This window comes from Triplophysa dalaica, chromosome 1 (assembly GCF_015846415.1).
Source record: "Triplophysa dalaica isolate WHDGS20190420 chromosome 1, ASM1584641v1, whole genome shotgun sequence".
NCBI lineage: Eukaryota > Metazoa > Chordata > Actinopteri > Cypriniformes > Nemacheilidae > Triplophysa > Triplophysa dalaica.
In genome coordinates, this window is record NC_079542.1 from 18,701,061 (window position 1) to 18,721,369 (window position 20,309).

A 20,309-nucleotide genomic window follows, 5' to 3' on the forward strand; every position below is an offset into this window, starting at 1 on the left:
GGAAAACAGTCCATGTTTACCAAAGCAAACAAAAGTCACCTGAATGATGACTTAACAGAACCCCCTTTTTTACTGGAAAACAACATCAATAATACTAAAATGTGTTAAAATGTGCCTTTTTACTCTTTTATGCACAACTACAGTATGTTAATGTTCCATCAGTCTTTATTCCTTGATCAAAAATAAAGTTAGATTTGGGATTTTAGGAGTATGGATTGTAGATTAGTAGATCAATTAATTTGTGACCCTGGATCACAAAACCAGTCTTAAGTAGCACAGGAACATTTTTTGTAAAAGACAAAAATACATTGAATTGGAAAAAATTATCGATTTTTCTTTTTTTTTTTAATGCCAAAAATCATTAGGATATTAAGTAAAGATCATGTTCCATGAAGATGTTTTATAAATGTCCTACCTTTAATTATATAAAAACTTTTTTTTTGAGTGGATGGCCTGCCAGGGTGCCCCTGATTAACAACTTCAAAGGCAATTTTATCAATATTTAGATTTTTTGCTCTCTCAGATTCCTGAGTTGATAACTGTTGTATCTCAGCCAGATATTGTCCTATTCTAACAACTCATACATCAATAGAAAGCTTATTTATTCTGTTTTCAGATCATGTAAAATATCAGTTTCGAAAAATTGACCCATAATGGTTTTGTTGTCCAGGGTCACATTAATGTTAATTCAAATTTTTTTGGCAAGCTTAATTGATTCAAGTACAAACACAACTAGGACTTGTTGTATAATTTGATAGATCACAACTTACTGATACTTTGTGTATGCATACTGATAAAACTATCTTATATAAGCATGACAAAGAAACATTTTACCTATAGTTTTAATGTGACTGTGTCATTAAATGTGCATGTATCCAAAAAAAATTCAATTTTCTGTTTCTCTCTAATACATACACACAATCTGAGAGATCACAGAATAAATTCCCACAATCTGATTGCCATGTAATGTATTTTTATGGGGGGATTTCTGTCTATGATGTCTGTTGATGTCCCTGACACCCCCCGCAACACCTTTAGAAGATGATTGAAATCAACGTTAACTTAAACATGCATGACATCATTTTTAATTCTGAAACTCAGACTTTACCCTGTCAAACTACTGTCAGAAGGTGTAAAGTTGTCTCCAGCACACTTGTCCCTTCACTTGACATTTTTTGACTTCATTAGACCGGCAGTTTAAGCTTTAATTCAATGAAACTACAGTATGTCTATGGCAATGTGATTTTCTTAATCACAGATACAAATGGCCTCAAAGATTTTTATTACAAAAGTAATGAACACAACATATATCTCAGGAAAGGAACAACACATATAATATGTTTAAAGTCCAATATTCCTGCCTGCAGTCATCTTGGTTTGTCAGGGAATATGTCATCCCAGATGGTCCTATTCCCTGTGACGTTTCAGAGGACTACACAAATTTTGAAATGAATACATTTTCATAAATACAAACAATCACAGTTAAATGTTTTAAAAACTCATAATAAAATATAAAGATTTCCTATAGCACACAAAATATAATGTACAAAGAACATTTTTTTCCCTCCAAGTGTTTTTAAAAGCAATAATAATAAAATTACTGTTTTGAATATAATTTTTATGCACTTTTGGAGGATTGTCAGTTAAAACTATTCCAGAAACATGCTTTGTAATAAACTGAATATGGCTGTGAAAGTAAAAAATGTACAATGAACAATGAAAACTACTCCTTCTGTTTATGTAAATTTTCTCGGAAACATTCAATAATGCCAACACAGCCTGCATCCTTATGTAAGAAAATCCAACACCAACTCAACTTTCTGTAAGATTTTTAGAGGTAAAACTCTATATTGGTTACACATACCGTCCGCATTATTACCAACTATCCTAGACAATAGTGGCTGTCCATCAAATATGACTGCTGCTATTTAGTAATATTGGCTTTCGTTTATTGCACACAACAGCTGCATCATTTTTATCAAATGCCCTACCCGAAAAAAGACAAAGCGGCCTTATTTCTCTACACCTTCAGATATTCGTTTTTCAGACGGCTTAACCGGGTCCCGTGACTCCGGATGATGAGTGACAGTAGCTCGTGCTTGTCTTTGAGTCCCAGCGAGATGTCCAGCGTCTCCTTCAGCACGTCCCGCGTGTGCACGGTCATGCTGAGGAAGTCGTCGCTGATCTTGTGCTCCTCTTTCAACTCGTTTTCTTGACTCTGTTTAAATTTCACCTCCAGCTCCAAGAGAGATTTCTCGGAGTTGGAAAATGCCTCGCCGATCTGAGTCGTCTCTTGCCTCAGGTATTTCCCATAGCTGTCTTCCCCGTCCAGGTCAAAGGAAATGCTTTTCCCGATGCCCTCGAGCACCCGCGCCGCGTCCTCGATGTGACGCTTAATAATGGTAAAGTCGTCCCGGATCACCGAGTCCTGGTCCTCGTCCAGGGTGCATTTGCGCTCATCGGTCATTTTGAAGAGCATCTGACATTTCTCGGGATCGTCGTTTTCTTCATAGAACCCATCCGGCACGAAATAATGATGAAAGGTGCCGTTAGACATCTCCGGTTGCAGAGGTCCTGAAAAGAAAGCCCCTCCAAGACGCAATAAAACCAAAACTGCTGTAAGTATGAACAGAGAGGAACCCATCGTGCCCCTTCTGCAGTATCAGAGTCAAAAGTATGTTCAAGTCGGATCTTCAAACGAGCCTTCCCTCTCCAATCCTATGCATGTCCGGAGCGTAAAATGCCGCGTAATCGCGACACGAGACGCGATTAAATCAATGGAGTAAAGAAAAACACCGCAGCGCTGGATCGCAACTTTCCTTTCCGTTTAAACAGTCTCTGTTTGTTCTGGGAAATTAACAGACCATAAAACCAGGAAATCACACAAACCCTCGTAGTGTCCTTGCTTGTGTCTGTTTCAACATCTGGAGTGTTCAGACTTTGTGCTAGATTCAGATAATAATACCCCAGGTCCCACTCTCAAATTACAAGCCCGTCACTCCTTCACTTACACATAACTGGCAGCACACATAACGGGGGTTGTCATTAAAGTAGCATGGGTTTGTAGGCATTTAGTGCTACACGTTATACAATTAGGTTGGGCAAGGAAGATGTTCAGAAGGTTAGGCATGTAGGTTATTCCTTCTTTTCTCTAAATAAATGTAGTCCAGCATTGCAAAAGGAAAAACAGTTAATCCTTTTTTTCAAAACGTGTAAAAAAACAAATTCATTCACACAGTTAATGAAAATATATTCCTTTTCATAAACTTGTAGTCTGTTCCGGGTAAGGACTTTGAGAAATGCTTATGTTTGTATTAAAATATGTTTTAGTAACAAAAACATGCGAGAGGAATAGACCCTTTTCACATGACGTAATGCATCTTCCGTTCTGCCGCGAAGCAGTGTAGCGTTACCTCCACTAGCGGCTCAGACTGTACTTTACCAAGTCCCTTGCACAGCTGCCACAAATATGGCTAAATTATGTAGAACATCTTGCTGACAAATTTTCGCTTGCGACATGATCAAAGGATACAAATTATTTGTTGAACAGTTCATTCAAAAATGTACTGTTGAAATAGAAAATAAAACAATTACCTTCATATTCAAAATTATGAAGGTAAGTGTTTTGTTTTCTTTTTGTGTTAGTGAAGGTGCTATGATAAGTACTTCAATATGTGTTGTGTCAAAATTTCCGTTCTTCTTCTTCTTCTCCTTTTTTGTTGCAAGACAGATGTTATGATACACTGCTTTGTTACGGCATTGTGAAAAGGGCGTATAGGCTAAATGGGCCATTCCATAAATTGTCTCATAGACTAACTCAAGAGACAATGGCAGACACCACAGATGGCCGGCTTGTCTCTTCAATTTGTCGTGGAGGTGTGGTTGACAGTCATTTGTAAAGAGCGTGCTGTATTTGTATCGGACGCCCTAATTCCCAGATACAGGGCTCCTCGGCTCCATATGATGATTACCTAAAGAGGATTGCTGAGTGATGAATAAAGGTCATGACAAAGCATGAGACTGAGCAGGAACTTTCTTCTTCCTGTAGAGAGTCAGTCATTCCACTCAACCGCTGAATACACGCATACTGTTCATACAGTGCACTCGCTAAATTGTAATAATGTCTACTTGGAGACATTAAGCCATTAAGAACCGCTTGTTTTAAGAAATGTTTGTATTAAGATTTTCTCCGTTCCAAGATTTTGATCGCAGTGTTTCACAGCAGAGCATTGGTCATGGAAAGCCTTGTTTGGTCGGGCTCGTTGGATTTACAACAGCCTTTCATCATTTTTATAGACACTGTCAGTCTGCTCTCATTTCACCATATGGTCTGCAAACAAATACAGTACACTAGTAGAAACATAAAATCCCCACCCCATGAAGCACATACCTTTCAGGACATGTGCTGTTTTACAACATTTAGTCCTTGGCAAATGGTCTTTGAGGATGGAACCTGAGAACATGAAGTAACAGGGAATGCCTATTAGCTGTAGGGATGTGTCCTCATTACAGCAAGGATATTTGTCCTACCATTGAATTGATCGAGACAGATTTCCTATGGAAAAATAGCTCTCCCTCAAAGCTCTGTAAATCGCTACAGATGCAGGACAAAAGATGAGCAAGAGTGAAGGAAAAATAGGAGCCTGTCTGAGTAAGTGTGTGTCTGTGAGAGAGTCTTGTTTTCCACCGGAATCCATTCTTTGTAGAGCACTATAATTTTTATGGTCTTAACTACCTCCATGTAGACACCATATACCCCTTTGAACCTGGTTCCCCCAATGTTCCTCCCACAGATATCCACTACGAGGGGGCTGTCTCGCTCTCTCTCCACACTTAGCCCATCTGCTTAACTCCACTGGATGGAACGGTGCCAGCTCAAAGAGAACTTCCCCTACTCATGCCCTCCTAATCATCTTAATAACAGGAGTGCAAATGAAATGTCGGCTACTGGCTTTTTTCCTTGTTTTTAAATCTTAGAGCTTCAGATTTGACCGTAAAGCAGCTGTGTAAAATGACCACACTGTGGCTGAAGATTGTGTTTTATGCTCCATACCTCTGCCAGTATGTTCTTTTGCGGGATACATTATTAACATTGCTGAAGTTATGACGGCACCCTTGGGCGGCCTCTTGAGTAGGAGTTGGATTGAGTTCATGCCATCATCTTGGCAAGGGCAAAATGGGCTCTGATTTGAATGCCACAAACTCTGCGTGAACCAAAACTAAGTGCCCGTTGTAATCTTTGGGGGAAGAATTATGAAAGACCAGTTGTTTTATCACTAAACCGTGGTGGTTTCCATAGAGCAAAAAGACTCAATTACTGAAGCTTTTGAGAAAGATGGTCATAAAACTACAGATGCTGGGGAACACAGCCAGTGGGGCCATGAAACGGAATACAAGACGATCATGTTCTTAAAAATCCTCTACCATACATATGAGAAGAGCCACATATAAACAGTGGTTAGCATGTATGCTTCATACAGTGTAGGTTAGGTTTATTCAATTATCGCACATTCAACAACAATTTCTCTTTAAAAAAAATTATATACATTTAAATATATATATAAATATAAATAGGCTCACTCATTAAACTCCCGTCTGATCTAGTGTTTATAATCTGGTATATGGCATTTAATCCGTCCATCCACACATTGTTACCGGGATGGAAACCCTATGTAGGGGCAGATGTTGGAATGGGAAGTGAAAAGCTATCACTGTCACAATCTGAAAGATAAAATTTAATATACAGGTACATTGATATACAGGAAACACAACTGATGAACTTAGACAAGCATGTAAGTTTACAAATCTCTTCTGGTTAAAAGCTCCCTGATGCATCAGAAGCTAATGAGCACTTTGGTCCTTTCATGTTTTTGCTTTATCACATACACATGTTCCAGGAACTAAGTCCAACGTTGACCTAACATTAGCCTTTCTGATAGCTACTGCCCAGTTCCATAAACCTCTGGATTTACAAGTCCATTTATTTTATGACGTAATGCTGGGACCCATGCTGATCTCTGGAAGCAAGTTTTATTGTATTAATCAGCCATAAACTAACTAAACCTATCAGAGACTCAAAACTATTCTTGTAATTGAATTAAAAATAGTGCAAATAAGACAACAACTGGCAAAGTTCTTAAGTCAAAGGTCCAATGTGTAATATTTCGGAGGATCGTTTGACAGGAATGCAATATAATTTACATAACTATGTCTTTAGAGGTCTTTAAAGACATTACATAATGAAACGTTATGTTTTTATTACCTTAAAATGAGATATTTCTATAATTTGTAGCTATACACCACGGGTCCCCTTACATGGAATTCGCCATGTTCTTTCTACTGTAGCCCTATATGGACAAACGGAGACACTATACAGAGCGTGTTTCGTAAATAGTGAAAAAATTATGGATTTTTTTCTTTTTTGAGTGCACAATCCCTTCCATGTTAAATGGACTAAGAAAGGAATGTGAATTAATAAGCAGGAGAAAATTTGTGTCATTCTAAGCAGAAATTATATATATCTAACATGATACAGATCTGCTTCCCCACTCATAGACGTACACAGTTCTCAGCAGGCAATGGAACAAGGAGCAAATCTCTGCAGGGAGAATCTAAGGAATTGGAGTAGTTTGTTGAAGAAGTGCGGAAGAGATTTTCCAGCTGTTTTGTGGAAAACTGCGTCCCTCACAACCCTGTATTCATTTATACATTTTCCATATGGAAACATTTTCAAATCTTATGTACACATATAGTTTGGTCCTGCAAAAAGACAGCTTCTTTACAGAGTTAGACGTTTACTGTATAGAGACAGTATGGATATTATTTGCCCCAGTATTTACCCATGGTCAAGTCGTACACGTTGAATGTTAAATGTGTTTAGTGTATGACTTACATACAGTATGCTAAGGGAAGAAGTGTATGTCCAGTGCAAGTACACTCAAAAAAAGTTGCTGGACGAACTTAATTAAATTATGAAAAACTTGTCCACAAATTTGAATTACATTTCTCCAACAAAATATAATTAGTTTGAAACGATACATTATAATCTTGTTATTTGAACTAATTTTTTTTCTTGATTCAATTAATTTGTGTCTTACCTACACTCAAATAAAATGATATGTTCAAATATTTTTTATATAATAAATTTCTAACATTAATAACTAATTATTCCATTAACTACAATAAGAAGATGTTAAGTCAATAGAACTCAACAGAATTGAAAATAAAGAATTGTAACCGCCTACGACCCAAGCAAAGGCACTGCTTTTCTGAACAATGGTATCCACAAAACTTGAAAATTAACTAACTCTTCATAACCTTTAAGATAAATGAACATTATGTAAAAATGCATAAAATAACACTTATTTAAGAAAATTACTCTCAAAATACAGTTACACTCAAAGCATGCTGGGAAATATAAGTCCTCTGCCCAATTATAACTATTTTATGTTAAGACAACACAACTCCTACATGTTGTCCCAACATGAATGGATTCAGTTATATCACTAAACATAACAATATCATGTTGTTACCAAATTTTTCAAAAGTAAGTTAACTTAAGTAAGTTAAGTGAATTGAACAAGCAGCTTTTTTTGAGTGCACCTTTTCTTATGTAAAGCTCCCTCATCATCCATTTGTCATCCTTTTCTAAATATAAGAATGACACTCAGAATGAATAACACAGCACACTCCAACACTACACCACAGGGACACATTTTCTTCCTAAACTAAGAGTCTGAGTGCATTGGTCTCCATTCACCAAAAAAAGATTATGCTATGCTCATTCCCATAAACAAAACTCTGCATAGTGATAGAAGGGCTTTCATTGCATGGTTTTCAAACAATAAATAGATAAACAATAAAAAACAAAGAATAAACAAATATACCTCTTCACTGAATTTTTTAGAATCCCAAAGAGCTTGTATTAAGAGGATCAGGATGTTTGTGTTTAGGAAGAACCACCAAATCTAATAACATACACATGTGGATCTGGATAAATGGCTCTGCGCCGTTCCTTTTATTCTTCCTTTCGTTAATTCATTAATTTAGGATGATTTAATTTTGCATCATGGATGTGGAGGAGGAAAGGCGATTAGTGACAAATGGATTGTGGAATTTATTAAAGAAATGAGCAGACACACAAAATGTAATTCAGACAAATGTGTGCAACATCTTCAATTTGATTTGTGCCAAAGACACAAATGGGTTACTTATGACTAAATCACATATCCATAAATAATGTCAATGTATTAAAAAAGGTTTCTATGAAATGTGTGTAAAATCTATTTTCCTCACGCGGTGCATTACCTGTATTTCATTTTCACATTATATTCTAACAATTGTCATTTTGAATTCAAAACTCGAATCTTTTTAACAGGAATTTCTGGTGTCTAATTCTCTCAAAGCTTCCTTAAAATACTTTGTCTGTGCGGTTTGTGAGCTATAGGAACCACAGCAAAAACTGCAGTCATCTGTACACTGAATCAGGGAGGATTCAATGCGTATACTGTCATAATGAATGGAAAAAAGGGTCCGGATACTGGAGAAAGAGAGAGAGCGATGCTTTGTTCTATCTGGACTCTTAAGCATGCATCTCAATAAGTAAGAAAATTAACTGACACTGAAAGGATTGCGAGCGTAAAAAATGAGAGGGACAGGAGCAAAGACAACAAACACAAATATGGAAAAGACAATAAATGACGATCTGTCTGGCAGAGAGATATTTTCTGTATTTTTACACACAGGAGGGTCCTCTGTGCTCCATTCATCACCATGAGCTGTGGAAAATGGTAAGATGAATGGTGGAGCAATGCATTACATAAGCTATATTTATTTATTAATGTATTTTTAAAAGTATAACTTATTATAATCACATTAGGCATTTTTACCAGAAAGTGGAAAACTTAAGGTTCTTTTTTAAATAATCCATTTATGTTGTATTAAACTATTAAAGCCATGAGTGAGAGTCAGTTTCGTTTGTTTCCATTTTCATATATTACTGTACACAACTGTAAAACTGAATGAATCTACTTGCGTCTTCTTAAATAAGTTATAATATTTTATTTATGCTTTTATTTATATTACTCATTTAATCAGATCTTTTTTTGTTTTGAAGTTGATTGATTTTGATTGGTCCATGCACCCAAGAAAAGTGGTTAAGCATGATTTCATTCTCTCTTTTTTTTTGATAATTTAGTAGTCAATGAATAAATGACATGAAATTACTCCATTACACCATGCTTAAAGGAAATTGCAACAATCATGATCTCACCATAACAACAAACAAAGGTAACTGCTGTCAAGGAGACTAAGGACAAAAAAGGTTTGATTATCAGAAGTTGCGTGTTGCCTATGTGAACATGTGTTAAACATCTCACTTGAAGACATTTTGGACTGCATCCCACCTTTCTTAAGATGCAATCGTTCTGAATATCAGAGGCATAACAATAAACTTGGTTCAGTTAGACCGCAATTATTTGCATTACAGCATGTCAACCCTCTGTCATGTATCCATAAAAGACTCCTTTGAGAAGCATTACTCATTTTTTAGAGAAATTCAATCCTCTGAAATAAAATGTCCATGCTTATTTACAGTATGTACGTAAATGTGTGTGTGTATGAGAGGGAGTTCATGCTCCCACGACAAATGTGTGGAAAGTGAAGGAAACGCTTTGAAAAAGAGAGAGGATGAGATAAATGTTCATTTTGTTTTAAAAAACTGTCTGTGGTAATAGATTGTCTTCCTCTCAGATGTCTTTAAGTCATCTTATTTAATTCATCTGAAATGCTCTTTTCTAGCCTAAACACTTTTAAAGTGTAGGTGAACAACCATTAGCAAGATAATTTGAGAGTTATGATGAAAATATTAGCCAACATTAATGCTTAACCTTTCACTTTAATAAAAGAGGATTGTGGCGACTATAAAAATTGGGTGTTGGAGACAAATGTTTATCTGCATTCATTGAGTGTTTATATTAGTTTATATTAGTTTATATTAGGATATTAGTTTATATTAGTTCAAAGAAATGTTGTGATTATTAAATGTAGTCTTAGAAGTAAATATGCATATTTGAACGATGATCAGTGGACAGATTTGAGGGTTTCATTCCCCAAATTGTTTTAACACAAGGCCTCATGAGAAATGAAAATATTCTCTCTTAGAAGCTTACTGTGGCTGACAATATAAGTTCACCACTCACATGTCACACGTTATTTTCTATTTCATGCAGTGAAAATAGATCAGTGCTTAAAAGAGTGCATTTTTGTGATGTTGAACGGCAATTTACATCACGCTGTGAAAAGGTTATGAGGGATTATAGTCAAGCATCTCCTGCTGACCAGAACAGAAGGAAAGAAAAACACAGAGTGATGTCAGCATTACAAAGTCTTTGAAACAGGCAATTATGCAGTAATGTTGTGTCCATTTAATCTGGCGTGCGACACCCGGAAAGAAGTTTAAGTAGAGTTAAGCAGGCCTTCATTACACTTCAGTATCCTTGTGCCTGAGCCTTAAAAATATTCAAACAGTGGAAACGGTTCAACGCCAGAGGGACTCTTTGTATCTTACACAAGGATCACACATGCCTTCCATATGCAGTAAGTGTTGGGAAAATTGAAGCAGTTGGCAGAAACTCACACTCGGCCAGCGGTGGGTCCACGCTGGGCTTTCTCTGGTGGATTGATGGCTGGATCACACTCAACAGGAATAGCTGTGGTGGCGTTAAACCTCCGTGCATCTGCCAGGAGCTCTGCCGCAGAAGCAGCTCTGTCTCACCTCGACTCAGGTCCATAAATGCCCTCATTGTGCCCAAAACATGGCCAGACTAAGTCAAGCCACGCCACACCATGTCCTCCACGCTGTGAGAAAATAGCCATATTGCCAGCATGGGGAGCTGATGAAATACAGCAAATGTTTACACAAAGATAGTCTACTGCTGGTCGGTTAAGTGCTCAAGTAGAGTCAGTGTTCACAGTGGAATGAATATATAGTATGTCAATGTGGCATTGTTGCAGACGATTTTTTTTACAAATTCGGTTAATATTGTCTACTTATGTTAGTGAGTGATCCTTCAAATGTAACATCCACATTAATGCATTTGATGCTTTCAATCCCTGTGAACTGAACTCTATACGCTAACAAATGAATTAAAGGAACATACAAAACTTGGACGACTAGATATTAGATACAGACACACATTCATCCTATTAAATAAGCTCAGTATCATTGCAAAAGCAGTCATGGGTTTCATCCTAGCAAACCTAGAAAATTCATAGCACACGTACTGTAAGTTGCTTTGACGTTGAAGTCTGACAAATGTAGAAATGTAGAAACTCAATGCTTATTCATTGTAGTATGTCACAAAATACAGATGGGTGATGTTATGTTGGCCTCCAGTGAGCTGGGACTAATACGGCAGTGCCAGACAGCTGAGAGAAGTTGAAATCAGCGCCCGAATGACAATACTGAACTTAGCAGAGATCATTTCTATCTAATTACATTTCACATTCCTCTCAAATGAACTGAGAGGTAACGCGTCAGAGCGTATAAATATCTGTCACTCTTTATTAAAATATAGCTGACAGTAAGATGGTTTTCATTTCAACATGTAGAATTTTGGTGTGTGTGTGCGTGACTGCATTTGATTAAAAAGCAATTCTTATTACACAGCACGTCTGGGTGTGACGTGAATTATGTGCCAATTGGATACAATGTAAAAACCCAACGTAGATGCCATAACTCAAGAGCTCTCTGGTCAATGGCATAAACCTTGCACAAGTATTCAAAATTTATTGTGATGACACAAACTAGATTAATGTTATTCTCATGCCTAATGTGATAAACTAAAAGTAAACACCTCTCAGAAATCTTATTTGTATATAGGACTGATGTTACATCAATTGAAAACATTTGCTATGACTTGTATGCTGCAAGGTGCTGACAGAGAAAAGCTGATGGAACTTTAAATCTACTTGATGTAGGACTGTGTTACTATTAATTTAAACACAAACAGTCTCACTGCACTTCTTGTGAATCACTGTCTTGCTGTGAGACAGAATGACAGATGATGGTTTGAATATAATATGCACGCAAAGCCCAATGTGAATGACAGACGAGTTTTTAATAATTTTCATTGATTTCATTACAATTAATGTTTTATTTTAACTGTGGAGTTTGCATCTATAATTGTGTGTCTTATGGTGTAACTGAGGAAATAGCTGAAACAAACTGGCGGGGAAAACTGATGATGAAATGTATTCAAGTGACCTAGTTCCTCAGAAGTTTGGGTTTCTTCATGCAATCTTGTGTTCATATTGTTGATATTCATGGAGTAATGCAGTATCGCACTTTGCCTCTGTCTAAACTACAGCAGTCCTCCAAGTTTGAAAAATCTGTGTTTTGGCCTCCTCGAGGCACTACATATCAGCACTGAAACATCAGTAAAGCAGGATGCTGAGCTCATGTCTGAGGAAGGTCTCTGTCTTATTATCTCTCTCTGTCTTTCGTCCAAATCTGGAAGCATTTTAGATCTGGATTTTGTCTGTCTTCTCTTTATCCCATTTTAATTCCTCCAGACTCGCTCTGTCTGTCTTTCTCTCTCTTTCTCCACTGGCCTGCAGTCACATGTGCCCAGGGGGTGGTGAGGAGTTGTTATTCTGCAGCTCTAAGCCCTGTTCTTAGTCTTGGTCCTTCAACAGTGTTGCCGTAGCGTGTCTGTTTTGATAGATTGGTTTTCCGTGGAATAAATACTTTTTAAAAACCACATCCATGTGTTCAACATATCTGGTTAATAACGCTGACAGCGCTTTAACTTTAAATCTCAAGTGCATTGCTGTTGCTGGTGGTCAAGAAGGTCGGTGCTTTTATTGATTCAATTGGAAATGTATTATAAAATAACTTGAAAGTGTCTTCAAACACTTTCGTGTGTTGTTCTTTGACACAAACAGCCACTGATTAAATTGTACTAATGTACTCTTATCTATGGAAGCATTTCCAGCACAATCTCATGGAAAGCACGTGAGGTTGCTAAATTTGGTTAACTCGTATGAAATCGTACAACGTCATTTTAATACAATTTGCGACGGGGTTAGGGTTAGGGGTGGTACAGTATAGTTTTTTTCTTGTACACGCAAGTTTTTGTTCGTTTCACAATGTACAAAATAGCAACCCTGTTAAGCAGTTACAAATTCCTTTGAGATGAGGTTGGCATGTCACTGAGAGTTGCAGCCACTCATGTACTTATATATTTTGTAGAGAAATAAAAGATTTTACAGAAACCAATTCGTTTTGGTCATTTGGACTTGTTTCTTCAGAGCTGGGGTAAAAGATTGCTGCTTTATAGTCCTTCATCTCAGATGGTCTGTGACTTGGCGGCCAAACTCCACATATTTTTAGGGTTTATGTAATAGTGTGATAAACGATAAAGCAGCTGTTAAACTGTTGAAAAAATGAAGGAGAGGGAGAAAGAAAAAGAGAGCGAGGAGTAAAGAAAAGGCATGGAGTTATGGTTCTGATGGTTGGCCAGGAAGATTCCAGCTGTAACTCACCTTATATCATTGTGTTCTCCATTAAAAATGTGTTGGTCAGAAGTGTATGACAGGTTAACTTGTCACAAAGCCTTCGTGTTTTGTAGATATAAAATCTCTTCATGTAAATGTAGTGCAGGGATTTAAATATTAAAACTACTTATAACGTTTACATTAATCTTTATTCAACATGGTTTGATTCAGATGCAGATAAAGATTTTTTTCTCATGAAATATTTCCCTTTTCTGTCTAAATCCGAGAATCTCACAGAGGCAAAAGTGGCAAATGAGTGTTTGGTTGGGCCATCTGAAGCAGAAACACAACGGACATAAAATAATTGTGATCAAAAAGTAGATTGTGTAAATGTAAATTTATCAGAACATTTATAGAACAAAACATTCTTATGTTTCACTCTTCTAAAATCCACTTTTATGTGTTTATTTTTAAATACCATTAAATCTTTAAGGAAAGTGACTGAACTGTTATCATAAGGGAATGTTCCGGCTTTGCATTGATTAAAATTGTTTGTTTTTGTTCTTCCAGCAGAATAAACATTTACTTTTAGAAAAATTATGTTTGTGCTCCTTCAGTGGTAAGGATTTAATTTCTACTGTCTCTGTAATCATTCACAATATCTAATATTTGAGTAAAGATCTTAACTCCCCATTCATCATTCTTCTCCAGTCAGACTCTGCTCACAGGTCCCCCCGACCTATAATCTTGCAAATTAGTTAATAAAAAAGAACCCAGTCCCGACAGATTAAATAACTTCGCTGTTATTGGATCAACAAAGCATTTGACCTTGTCTGAATACTCTAGGATACTGTCATGCATGACAATGTTCACATAATATTTTATTCAGTCTTATCCAGCTGTCTATAAATGCAATGTGTGCTTTTTATGGAGGCAGAACTTGGTTTGATGTCCTGTTATTTAATTGTCTGGCCTGTGTGTGTCAAGCTTTGTTCTTCAGTTCAGAGTCAGTTTATGGCTCAATTTAATTTTAGCCATTTAAATTAGATCCTTCTGCAAACAGAGTTTCCCAATGCACATGTAAACTGTTAAACTGGAAATGCTGAAGCACAGAAGCAACAGCAAGGTCAAGAAAACAAATAAAGCAAATGTTGATGTTGGTTAGTTTCTTTAAAATAAGTTTCCTCTTAAAAACATGTACATGCAACAGTCTTTTATTGCATGACACTAATTCGTCTTTAATAACTTAATGTATTTATTTTTAATTTGTGGTCATGCACATTACACTGTAAGCTACAATTCTGCTCCCAAAAACTGTTTCAGTTTAAAACTACAGTATTTGTGTACATAAACTGTAGCAAAGTCAGTTCGAAAAGCCTTGCTACTACAACACAGCCTTTACCATTTTCTGCCCTTGTGTATTATATGAATAAGGATAGCAACCACCAAGACTAAAACAGAAATAAGAGCAAATCTGCCATCTGCTGGGATAGTGTGGAAGCAGAAGTCATTTGGGAACCGTATTTTTAATCAAATTCGTTTGGACTTTCATATGAAAACTTTCAGCCAATGTGAGGTACAAAATGTAGGCTCATCAAATATGTTTGTTATGTACATACATATAATTCTGTGGTTTTCTTTTTTAATTTAATTTATTTTAATTTAAAATATATATATTATAATTATTTTATGCTTTTTTTCACCATTTCTATTTTTGTTTTTCTAAGTTTGTTTTTCAAATAATATTAAGGCAAACGTTTTGTTTGATTTCTATTAAAATAAACATCTTAGTTGCCGTAAACTATGTATAATATCCTTGGTGTAAGGAGTGCCATCATCTTTGTATACGTCACTGTCAAAATGCAACCCATGACCCAACTATGAAGACATCCTAATGACATCAGGCTCATCAGTCATGTGAGAAAAGCATGTGTCTTTTGTGACTGGATAATGTTTTAAAGAAGGAAAGCAGATCTCCACTGCCTATGTGTCTCCATGGTGATGGGGCACGGGTGGAATGCTCGGAGGCCCAAAGCGGCAGGTGCTCCTCCCTACAGAGAAATTTAGCTGTTTAAAAATCTCAAAAACCTTACTTTTAAAACTGCCTCCAGGATAAATCTGTGGATAGTGAGAAGGTGTGTTCAACTGACGCATGAATAGAGCATGACATGCAGTTTAAAATGACGCACATCTTTCCATTGTTGGTTGTATGCATTGCATCAAGGAACTTTAGAGGTGTGGTTTGCAGGTGCAAATTCAGGTAAGTCCAGTTCCCGGATAAGCACAAGCCAATAGGTCCCTCCCCTACCTCTTGTGTTTGAATGCACACTCTCTGATCTCTCACACAATCCTAATTTAACCTTCCTCGATCGTCTCACCTGTGCTTATCAGAAGAACTCAGGTAGGTACACAGTTTTCATCTTAAGTACATAGAGACCTGATTCGCATGCGTCCTTTCTTAAACATTTAACAGCTTTTGTTTGTTGTAAAATGGAGAACAAGTATTAGATGTCAGTGGAGGCTATTGAAATTTTGATCCCCATCAGAGTTTGGAACAATAAGAATAATAAATGATCTGAACGGATGTTTGATATATAATTCAATGAATGATTCATGTTAATGACATAACAGGTGAATGTATTAATATGTTAGACATATTATCTAATGAACTGCTTTGTAATCTACGTATAACTTAATTTGTCTAACAAATAGCTTAACCACAAAATCTTCATCAAATTTGCCATTACATGTCTTCTAAGACAATCAGTGTTTCCTCTCTGATTTTAATTCTGTTTTTCATTCTGCTACGTACAACAGTCGTTTACATGGGTAATGCCACAAACTCAATGCAGGAAGACCTGTTCTGGTACATTCCAAGAATAGAATATATGGCTCTAGAAATGTTTCGAAGAGAGAGAGAGAGAGAGAGAGAGAGAGAGAGAGAGAAACATGTCTAAAATTGTGTTATACCTTTCTAATCACATTTGAATAAGATTTCAACAGTAAATACATTTCAAAGGGCCTCATGATTTTGCATACATAATACAATTTCTTATAATAATAAATAGCAATACACTGGAAAAGAATAATCCTTAAACAGCCTACAAAAATCAAACACAATCAAATGAAAAAAATATTTATTAATAGATATTTATGTTTCATCATTATGAAAAATAAAAATAACAACATTTTCTTAATATGTCAGATCAGCTCATCTGAATTCCGGAGCACATCTTTAGAATAAACATCTTTAACAGGTGTAGGATTTATTTTTTAAATGGGTCATTACACTTTCTTTTTTCTTCAGTATTATCACACTGGTTAAAAAGTTTTGTTTGTGACAATAATGGACAATAGAAAGAAAAACTGGCCCAACAAGAATTTGCTGAGAAGTATCAATGCAATGAACATACACATGTAGTCATACATAAATGTTTAGGTGTGTCACACAACATCATTAACATTTTAAATGTTGTTTGTATCCCACCTTTAAAACGTGTATTATAAAAGTATTTGTCTGACCTTTTCATGTTTTTTGTTTCATTTTTGTTTTGGATAAGTTTTTGGGTGTGTACTTTATTTTCCAAGCCCAGAAAAGTTTCAGTGTCAGTGTCAAGGTTGAATGGTGTATGTTACATCAAGAGGTCTTAGAAACACTTCAATAGAAAGCACTCGTGGGAGTATAAAACTGAGATGAGAGATGCTAAACACAAGTTTCTAGTAATGAACTACAGTTTCATTTAGTACAAGAGATATTTTAGACCTATGATTTCATAGTTATTCCATGAGGGCGGCATAGAAGGGCATGACAGATTTTGGGTATATGCCATCTGTCAGTATAGGTAAATCACGGCTGCCATAAAGACATAAAAGAATACTAAATGCAACTTAAACTTAGCACAATTTTATTTATTTCTTGCAATATGTATGAATGTTACTTTCTATAAACATGTATGATATCTTAATGTTTTGGTGTTTTGGCAGACAGAGGAACCAGACATGAAGTTGCCAATGGGCATCACGCTCACACTCACACTCCTTCTGTTGCTTCAGAACCTCCAACAAGTATCCACTGATATTCCTGACAGTTGGGAAAGAGTAAATGATATAACATCTGAAAATGACAATGGAGGAGAGTCATTTCAAGAAGAAACCAATACTAAACCAACAGGAGAAAATTACTTAGGCGATGTGAATACTCAGGTGACACCACAGAACAGCGAGAGCAGTTCAGAAAAGGAGGGAAAATCATATGGCTCCTTTAATATTGGAAATGAACAGCAGGACCAGAATCCCGCAGCTACGACGCCGATGCCTCCAGCAGCAGGCGTGCTGCCTTATAATGAGACAGAGGTAGGAAATTCTGAGAGCCCTGCAACTACAACACCACCTCAAACAGGACTTAATTCCAGTTCTGACCTCTCAGAAACATCAGCGGAACACAATGATACAGAGACACAAGAGACAACACCAAATCCCGTCACATCCGAGCCGACCCAGACCACTGAAGCCGATCTTTATGGCACACATGCTGATCCAAAGCCAGAGAATACCACCGGAGACAGCAGCCATTACGAAACAGGTTCTGGATATATTCCCTCAGAGGCACCTGCTGAGAACCCAACCACCACGACAGAAGCTCCTGAAGATCAAGAGAACATGCAGAACGTGACTACAGTGAAGCCATCTGAACCACCAGCATACAGAACAACAAAGCGTGTGACTCCACCTGCCATCCCAGAGATGGAGACCACTGCAGCAGACATAGAGAATACAGAAATAGACCTAAATGGATCTTCTGACATCAGGGGCGATTTGGCAAAAGGTTCGAATCATAATAATTTGAAATAATTACTTCAAGCAAGAATTAAAGGATAGAATGTTTGAAATCATTCACTTAAGACATGGTCAGTTCACCCAAAAAGGATGTTATTTCTTTATTTACTCACCTTCATGTCGTTCCAAATCTGTATGACTTTGCCGAACACAGACAAAGGCACTTTAAAGAACATTGGTCCCCATTGACATCCATTGTGTCGATTCTCAAAATATCTTCTTTTGTGTTTCACAGAAGAAAGAGTCATATAACAGATTTTTATCAACATTGAGGTGAACAAATGATGACAGATTTTTTATTTTTGGGTGAACTATCCCTTTAAGGTTATTTAATGGCTGATTCATAATGAGACACCCAAAAGCCTTTTATTAAAGTATGGTTCTGATATGAGTATTGTTTTTAAATATTTGAATTTATTGGTAAAAAGGTAAGAAGTGGCAGTATCAAAATAACAAGAAAAATCACATCAAATAGAATAGAATTAAAGTCATTTAATCTCAGTCACAGTGATTTGACTCTTCATTAGCATTATATCCCTGTCCTTTTCTCCAGGTCACATAGTTTCAAAACACACAAACCTTTAAATTTCATCCCTCAAGCTAACCCACATTTCCACCCTTTCAATTTGGGTATAAAAGCCACATTTCCTGCTGTTCCTCTGTGCTGGATTGGGTTTCGGTCTTTGTTTGTCCCCTGGCCATGGGCTAGAGTGTCCAGTTACTGACACCCTGACAATAAGAGTGGTGTTCACCCAAGAGATATTGGGAGGGGCTCCTTTTGAGGTCTTCCGTGGACCAATGTGACATAGACAAAGTCCGAACCGCAATTGAGACTTAAAAACGGATTTCATTGTCTATATTGCTTATTATAATTTTTTTAACAACATGAATTTAAATGGAGGGTGTCTGTACAGTTTTGATTTAGATTTAGCATTTGTTTAATCGTTTTGTATCGTCGGTCATTGCAGCTCTTATATTTGTTATTTTTAAACATCAAATATGTCTTTACAGGTTTAACTTCAGACGGCGTTCAAGACACAAAGAAAAACCAGGGATGGGGTGTCATCCTGGTGGTTGGGATTATTGTGGCGGTCATTGCCTTGACAGCATTTCTCGTACTTAATCGAAGGAACAGAAGAGATTTCACTCACAGAAAACTGGTGGAAGACGTCACACCTGATCCAGGTAATACAAAGCTTTCCATTCCTTTGTTAATATCTATGTATGTATCTGTTTAAATACATGTGTGGGTTTCTATGTGAGCAGTGTTTCGCTGTTTATTTATTCATTTATTTTTTCTCATCTGACCAAAGTTCTCCGACTGGATAATAGCGAGCCACTGGACTTTGGTTACTACAATCCAGGTCTGCAGGGTGACAACATTCGGATGACCAACTTTCCACAGGGCCGTACAAACTAAGAGGAGATCTGTGATGCCAAAGACACTTTATTTAGTTTAAGACACTCGTTTGAAGACAGAAGGTTGTAATGAAGAAAAGATTTGAATCTTTGCCAAATGAAATGGTTTTACACAAGTGCACAATAAAAAAAATTGTTGTGGGTGTCTTTTGAAGGAACCAGAAACAAAGGAACCAAGAATATTTATTTGAAATTCAAAATACTGTAGATGTCATGCCTTTAATTTTATGTGTTGTTTCATCTGAAGGTCTAATTTCTTGACATTTATATTGTAGTTTGATTCGATTTCTGATCTGTCAATATAAACAAAACGTTACGTTACAACTATTGCACACTTGGATGTACTGTGTGTAAGAAGACGTATGAACTGGTGGATATCTTTCTTCTGGGCCTATAATGTCTGTAAAATAGTTTACAAAAGATTTTAGTAATCTGAAAAAGTATTGTAAAAGTGAATCAATATCATATATATATAATAAATGATGAACCAACATACCGCTGTTTCAGTATCAGGTTATTGTATAATCAAAATATCTGTAAAGAGATTTGAAGCGCTT

At 36.5% G+C, this 20,309-nt stretch overlaps 2 protein-coding genes across 2 annotated transcripts; one reads left to right on the forward strand and one right to left on the reverse strand.

Annotated features, from left to right (window-relative positions):
- Positions 1 to 1,042: 1,042 nt before the first annotated feature.
- Positions 1,043 to 2,654, reverse strand: fibinb (fin bud initiation factor b). Its single transcript, XM_056750008.1, has one exon. The coding sequence runs from the start codon at positions 2,642 to 2,644 to the stop codon at positions 2,021 to 2,023; it is 624 nt and encodes a 207-aa protein (XP_056605986.1). The 5' UTR covers positions 2,645 to 2,654; the 3' UTR covers positions 1,043 to 2,020.
- Positions 2,655 to 15,776: 13,122 nt separating this feature from the next.
- Positions 15,777 to 20,247, forward strand: muc15 (mucin 15, cell surface associated). Its single transcript, XM_056753653.1, has 4 exons — positions 15,777 to 15,898; positions 17,482 to 18,322; positions 19,345 to 19,518; positions 19,647 to 20,247. The coding sequence occupies exons 2-4, from the start codon at positions 17,497 to 17,499 to the stop codon at positions 19,751 to 19,753; spliced, it is 1,107 nt and encodes a 368-aa protein (XP_056609631.1). The 5' UTR covers positions 15,777 to 15,898; positions 17,482 to 17,496; the 3' UTR covers positions 19,754 to 20,247.
- Positions 20,248 to 20,309: the final 62 nt, after the last annotated feature.

What these genes read in the sequence shown, in the direction of transcription:
- fibinb (XM_056750008.1), bottom strand. Translation starts at nt 2,644, where the DNA reads ATGGGTTCCTCTCTGTTCATACTTACAGCAGTTTTGGTTTTATTGCGT.
- muc15 (XM_056753653.1), top strand. Translation starts at nt 17,497, where the DNA reads ATGAAGTTGCCAATGGGCATCACGCTCACACTCACACTCCTTCTGTTG. An exon ending in CAGGGGCGATTTGGCAAAAG is followed by an intron (nt 18,323 to 19,344) that starts GTTCGAATCATA and finishes ATGTCTTTACAG; the next exon opens with GTTTAACTTCAGACGGCGTT. An exon ending in AGACGTCACACCTGATCCAG is followed by an intron (nt 19,519 to 19,646) that starts GTAATACAAAGC and finishes ATCTGACCAAAG; the next exon opens with TTCTCCGACTGGATAATAGC.